The sequence below is a fragment of the Plasmodium gallinaceum genome, assembly GCF_900005855.1.
Source record: "Plasmodium gallinaceum strain 8A genome assembly, contig: PGAL8A_v1_32, whole genome shotgun sequence".
NCBI lineage: Eukaryota > Apicomplexa > Aconoidasida > Haemosporida > Plasmodiidae > Plasmodium > Plasmodium gallinaceum.
The window spans coordinates 548,360-556,302 of NW_021628338.1; the positions used below are offsets into that span (position 1 = coordinate 548,360).

Sequence of the window (7,943 nt, forward strand, 5' to 3'; positions counted from 1 at the left end):
AAAAAGAAAGAAAAAAAAAAAGGAATAAAAATAAAGAAATATATCTATAAAACAATAAATATAAAATATATTCAACAAATTCATACACAGTAGGTAATTTTTTTTTTATCTTAAAGGTTTAATATACATAAAAATAATAAAATACATATATATTTTAATATATATTTTTTTTCATAAATAAAAAAAAAAAAACTCAATCATTACTAATAATTTATTGTTCTATAGTTACAATTTACAAATGTTGCATATTGAAACACATAAAATATTTACATATTTATTTTTCATAAACATATATATATATATATATATATATATATTTTAATTCAATTTAATAAATAAATAAAAATATATATTTTACACAAATGTTATACAAATTTATGTAGAGTTTAAATAGTTTTTATTTTCTAATAAAAAAAAAAAAAAAAAAAAAAGAAAAAAAGTGTGTAATTTTATAATAAAGATTTTAATACATATTAAAAATAATAAAAAATAGTTTTTAAAAAATTAACACATTTAAAATGGGATGTATATATAAACAAATTAAGTTCACTGTAATGATGTTTTAGAAAATGTTAACTTAAAAAAAATTCTCTATTTAAGTAAAAATAGAAGAGAGAACGAAAAAAATAAAATTCAGAAAAAACTATTTAAGAATTTTCTTTAATAATACATTTTTTTTTAATTTTTTTTCATAAATGTGAAAAAAAATAAAAAATAACGATAAGCTTAAAATTTTTTCAAAAATGTCTTTAAATTTATTTTTAGAACTTCATTTTTTACACGATATTTGCAATTAAATAGTCACACGTTTTTTATGAGAAATTTGTCACACATGTAATTTCATTTTTTTTTTTTTTTCATTATACAAACATAATATTTAAAATTATAAAATTTGTAATTAAAAAAAAAGTCTTTAAAAGTTTTTTTTTAAAAAAATTTATATATTGCTTAAATTCAAAAAGTCATTTATAAAGTTTAAAAATGTAGCACATGCATCAAAAATGAATAAAAAATTGTGTAGGTAATTTTATTAAAATAATATTTTAAAAAAGGAAATTTTTGTTTTTTATAAATAAATATATATATATATATATATAAATATATATATAATATATATATATATATATGTATATATACATATATATATATAATTATTATATTATTTTAAATAAAAATATATTAAAACAACGGAAGTAATTTAAACAGTTTTACTAAAAATGTACAAACTGTAAAAGAAAAAAAAAATTTTAAATATAATTATATTCTTCATAAAAAATATTTATATGAAGATTATTTAAAAAAAAAAAAAAAAAAAACATTGAAGTTTTCCCAAATAAAATAATTTGGCACTTATTAAATAAGGTACAAAAAATACTATATTGGAGTTTATCAGAAAAAAATTAAGTTTCACTTTGAAATTAAAAATATCCATTTGTTCTTCAAATAATAGTTTTGTATGCATATATATACATATATATGTTACTATTTTTATTTTTTTTTTTTTAAACAGAACAAGAATTAGAGCTTTCACTTAATTTACTTTTTAATTTATTTTTATTTAATTTAATAAGTTTTGATATATCACTTTCTTCTCTTGTTTCAGATGATGAATCTATATAACTATTAATAGAAATTATGTTTCTATTAGTAAGATTATTTTTGTTTTCATTTTTTATATCATTTTTATTTAAATGAGAATTAGATTTTAATGTATATTCTGAAGAACTGTTTGATATATTATTATCAAAAGGTAAACTATTATTTTCTTTAATTTCTTTTATATTTTTCTCAGATTCACTATTTCCATCATAAATGTTCTTTTTAATTTTATCTTTTTCTTCAACTTTTTTATCTTCATCTTCTTCATACTCATCGTAATCGTAATCAAAATTTCCATAATTTCCATCCACCTCCTCATCATCTGTTTCTTCTTGGTCATTTTTATTTCTTTTTATAACAATATAATACTTCCATATAGATAAATATTTATTATAATAATAATACTTATAATGATTAATATTATTTACATATTTAAAAATAAAAATATAAAAATATCTTTTAATAAGATTAACATTGTTAATATTTTTAATTTGAAGAAGATTATTTTTAAGTATTTTTTTCTTCTGTAAAAAATAAAATAAAGAATAAAAATACTTTTTTAATATTTGTTTTTGCATACGCTCATCACTTAATTTTTTTATATTTTCATAATGATTTAAATTTTTCATAGTAATATCATAGAGCATATTAAAGAATTTTTGTTTTATTGTTTTATTTTTTTTAAAAATAACTATATCATAATTTTTTTTTTCAATTTTTATTTTGTTAATAGAAAAGATTAGGAGAAAAAAATATTTTTTCATCACATTGAAATTATATTTTTGTTTTATGTCAATAACTTTTTTTTTCTTTTCAAAATAATTATAGGATCCATTATTCCAATACCTTATAAGTTTCACTAATGTGTTTTCTTGAATTTTTTTATAAAAAATTAGAGAATTATATTCACAATAATTCTTCCATTTATTTTCTATATAAAATTGTTTTAATGAAATTATAAATTCACATTTTCTTCTATAAGATAAAAAATTATCGCATAAATTTTGTAAAAATAAATTTTCTTTAAAATAAATATTGTAGTTTATCCATTTATTTAAATAAATATGTAGTGTTCTTTTGTTTTTTCTAGTTTCAATTGTTTCTTCACAAAACTTCAAATGATTTTTGTAAAAGTATAAATTTGTAATTATGAAGAAATATTTTTTATAGATAATAAATTTTCTTTCTATAATATATTTCAAAAACAAATTATTCAAATGTTCTTTTTTCTTTTTTTCATCTTTATATTTTAGTAAAATAGAAAAGTATTTCCTTTTATTATTATCAATAACTCTTAATTTATAGTTTTCTAACAAGTTTCTTAACGTAATATTTTTTTTCGTGTAAGTATTAATGGAAGTAAAAATTTTATACAAAAGATCTTTTTTATAATCCAAAAAACTCTCTAATTGTTTTTTTATAAAAAAAAAAGAACCATTTTGAAGTAAATTAAAATTTTCGTTTTTCTTTTTTAAAATAAAATAAAAATAAAATATATTGTTTTGATAAATATTATAAAAATAAATATTTATTTTATTTATAAACAAAACGAACTTAAAATTAAATATCCAAATGTTAAAATATTTCCCCATAATTCTATGTTTCTGGTATATAATAAAATGAAATAAATTTCTCCATTTGTAAAAAATAATTTTAATAATTTTATTATTTTTATGCTTAATTATTTCATAAATATTTCGAAGATTTTTTTTTTTTTTTGTATATTGTAACCAATATTTAACAATTACTCTTACATGTTTCTTGTTGTTTATTATAATCAAATGATTAATAGCACTCTTTATTTTTTGTAATTTATTATATTCACTTAACCACAGATGATAATATTTCGTTAAAATATATTTATTGTTATATTTTTGACAATATTCTTTAACACTTTTACTATTTTTTTTAAAATTTTTATATTCCTTCAAAGCATTAAAAGCTGTGCTTTCTAATTTTTTTTTATTTTTGTTTATAAATGTGTTTATTGACAAATTCATTTGATATTTTTTTCTTAATTTTAAATAATGATATTTTAATAAATTTTCATTCTTCTTATTTTTTAATTTCTTATAGCGATAAAAAGTTCTCCATTTATTCCAATATATCTTTAAAAAAAATTTACAAAATTGTTCTCTTTTTTTATCATATATCTTTTTATTTTCTACAAAAATAAATATCCATTTGTTGAAGAAATAATATTTTTTTTTTGATTGATATTCTAAATAACTCTTTTTGCAACTACTTTTTTTTTTATACCTATTATACCAAAAAAAAAACAAATAACTTAATTTCTTATATTGTAAAGAAGAATATATGTATATTTGTAATTTATTAAAAATTTGATTTTTTTTAATTATATTATAGAATATTAAAAAGTATTTTTTTTGCAAAGAATGTTTTTTTTTTTTTATAAAATGATAATAATTAAATCTATAAATTACATAATTAAATATTTTTTTCAAAATATTCTGATTCAACACATTAATAAAAATTCCATATGTTTGTTTATCTTCATATAAACATTGCCATTTGCAAAAAAACATTTTTAATAATCTTGAATTAATTTTTTTTGATAAAAAATAAATTTTCTTCTCATATTGATATAATAATAACCATACATAAAAAAAACATTGTTTTGTCTTATTGTTTTTATCTTTTTCTATAATTTCGTAAATCTTTTTTTCTCTGATTTTCTTTTTATAAAATAAAATAATTTTTTTAAAATAAATGCTTTTTAATCTATTTTCAATCTTTCCTTTTAATTCATAAAATTTCGTTTTATCATAATTACTAACTTTAATAAGTTTATACCAATAAATGAGAAGTAAATGTATATGTTTTCTTAATACTTTCTTTCTTTTTGTTTTTATTTCTTTAACTTTTTTATTAAATGACAATATCCAAGTACCAAAGTACTTTTCTAGTAATTCTTTTCTTATATTATCATTAATTTTATTTATTTTTAAAATATCTATTTTTTTTCTTTCTTTTTTAAGTATACAGTAATCTTTCCATACAAACAATGATTTTTTTAGCTTTTTAAAAAATAAATAAATATGAATTAATTTATCTTTATTCATTCTTAATAAAAAGGAAAATTTGATATTTAAATTATTCTCTTTAAAATTACTTAATATGCAACTTTGCAATTTTTTAAAAAAAATTATCATATTTTTTTCAAAAGAATTTTTTGTAAAATTATTTTCCATTTTTACTGGTAAGATTTTCAAATTTCTTTTGTCATCGTTTTCTTCATTTTTCACAAGGGAAGAAGATGAAGATAAATATGATGAATGTGATAAATAAGACATATCTAATGAACTGTTACTTTCACTTAAAGAATACAATTTATCATTATTATTTGTGTCTATTATTTGATTGCTTTCTCTAAATAATAATCTTTTGTTGATAATTTCTTTCTTCTGTATAATATTTTTAATATTATTTTTTTTTTTATAATTTTCTTTTGTTTTCAATTTTGTTTGTAAATTATCCCCTTCATTAACAAATATATGATTTATAATAAAATATATATTTGAATAATTTAGTTTTTTATTATTTTTATTAAATGTGAATGAGAAACTAAAAATATAATAAATAAATAATAAGATTTTAAAATTTTTGTTAATTTCTTCATCTTTCATACTAGCTATCTTGATAAAATATAATGATGTATTCTTTTTAAAAAAATTTAGCAATAATTTTTTTGTTCTCACTGATAATAAATTAAAAATGTAGATGTATAAAATTTTAAATTTTTTTTTAAAATGTATGAAAAATTTATAAATGTCATAAAAATCATACATTAACATGTAATTTAATACTAATCTATTTATTATATTTTTTCTTAAAATATAACATATATTCAAAAAATTGTTAAAATTATCATTCCTCTTATAATATTTTTTTCTTAATGAATCATCAAAATTTTTATCCATACTAATATAGATTTTATTTAAAATTATAAAATTCTTTAAATTTAAAAATGCATTTAATGTTTTAATACTACTATCAGGTTTGGGTTTTATATTAAATGTGTTTATGTTATTTCTTTTATCAATTATTTCATTATTATTTTTTTTTGTAATAATATTATGTACACATTGATATTTATTCTCATATATATATTCTGAGTTGGTATTATTATATTCAATTATTTGATTAAAAGAAGGTATTTCATAAAATTTTGAATAAAATAATTTATGAATACTATATATAATTGAAATTTTATTATAATTATTTTGTATCCTCATATATAATAATATGAAAAAAATACGTGCTTTTTTTTTTAATTTTATTATATTATCAATAATTTTATATTCTTTTATTTTTTTAATATAATTATTCCAAATCACAAAATATCTTTTTAAATAATTCATAATATTATTTTTATTTGCTATTTGAATTATGTGATTCATCTTTTTCATTTTTTCTTTACAAACTGCAGAAATTATTTTCATGTATTTTTTTTTTATTAAATTTTCATAAAAACGTTTGATCATAATATGTTCACTTTCTCTTCTTTTCTTTTTCATTATTCTAATTTTCATAATTTCAAAACATTTATTTAATGTTTTTTTATTTAATCTTTTTCTTAATTTTAAATATAATTTCTGAAAAAAAAAAAAAAAAAAAATTATATATATATAGATAGATAGTATTAATATTAATAATAAAATATATAACAAATAAATAATATTCTAAAAAATAAATAATTAAATGAAATAGTATATTTTAGTAAAACAAAAATATAATGATATAAACTCATTTAATTTATATTTTATTTATTTTAACCTCTTGTATTTTTGCATATTTCCTATATATCTCAAGTTTATAAATACCATACTTATACATTTTATTTTTTATTAATTGATTGATTTTATTTAATAAATAAAATATCCTTTTTTTTTTATTTATTTTTCTTTTAATTTCAAAAAATATTTCTTCCTTTATTTTGTTTTCTCTTTTTGATTTTAGATTATCAAATATTTCTCTTTCTTTTTTTCTTCTCATCAAAAAGTTAAACCTAAAATATAAAGAATAATAAAAATGATAAATATAGAAATAATTGAAATATATTTATATATATTTTATAATAATAATAGTAATGAAAATATCAGAATTAATGTAATATATAATATTAATTCATTAAGACATATGAATAATGATTTAAAAAAAAAAAAAAAAAAAAAAGCAAAAGTATATAATATATACATATAAATATTTATTAAATGTATCATTTTATTTTCTTTTTTCTTATTTTTGTTTATCTTCTTGTTCTAATGATTTTTTTTTAATTTTTTATTTCATTTTAATCTTACCAATAGGTAAAGAAATTCTTTTTGATTTTATATTCAGCATTTAAATGAATATGATAAAAGTTGGTTTTTACTTTCTTAATGAAATTATAAAAATTAATTAAAGCATAAAATATTTTTTGTTTTTTCCTATATTTCAATATTTGTACATTTTTTTTATAAATTATCCTTTTTTCTTTATAATTTCTTAAAATTGTAAATATTCTTCTTTTCATATTATTGCAATAAAAAAGGAAAGATTTTTTATTTTTTATTCTGCTATTTTTATTGCTTTTTAATATATGCAGAATATATCTTTTTAATTTATTGCTTTTATCTAATAAAAAATGATTTAATAATAATTGCAGCTTTGAGTAATATTCATTGTTTTTGTAAATAATAAGAAGAGTTCTATATTTTAATTTATTTAATAAATAATTATTAATTACACATACAAATATTTTTATCTTTTTATTTTCTAAATATTTATTCTTCCATTTATAATATATATTTTTTAAAATATTCATTCTTTTTAATTGCCTATCATTGTAAATTTTTTTTTCTTCAATTTTTCTCTTTCTTACTTTTTTATATCTAATTTGCCATATTTGAAAATATTTTTCTTTCATTAATGATTTTTTTTTTTCTAGAATTACTTTTTTAACCTTTTTAATTCTAACATAATGATTCCATTCTTTCAATATACCCTGGCATATCATAACATTTAGACGATTTTTTAAAAAAAACTCAATCTAAAAATAAAAAAAAAAAAAATATAAATATATGATATTATATACATCAATAAAAAAAAAGAATATAATACATGGAAATGAAAATTCTAATTGTTTTTCTACTTACTCTTTTCATTTTTTTATTGTAAAAATACAACTTGGAAAAATAAAAAATGTAAAATTTCATACAAATTATTTTTTCAACTTCCTTAAATTTTATGTTTATTATAAATAAAGTATACCATTTACTTAAAACACTTAATTTTTTTTTACTAAAAAAAAAAAAAAAAAAAAAAAAATAATAAAAAAAAAT

General features: G+C 14.8%; 1 protein-coding gene across 1 annotated transcript in view; it reads right to left on the reverse strand.

Annotated features, from left to right (window-relative positions):
• Positions 1-1,502: 1,502 nt before the first annotated feature.
• Positions 1,503-7,943, reverse strand: part of PGAL8A_00050200 (conserved Plasmodium protein, unknown function) — a gene marked incomplete at both ends in the record, with an annotated part of 10,965 nt that continues 4,524 nt past the window's right edge. The window contains 4 exons of the mRNA XM_028674519.1: positions 1,503-6,215; positions 6,397-6,628; positions 6,924-7,651; positions 7,758-7,902. Coding sequence (XP_028530864.1) covers positions 1,503-6,215; positions 6,397-6,628; positions 6,924-7,651; positions 7,758-7,902 — 5,818 coding nt within the window. The remainder of the gene's footprint in view (positions 6,216-6,396; positions 6,629-6,923; positions 7,652-7,757; positions 7,903-7,943) is intronic.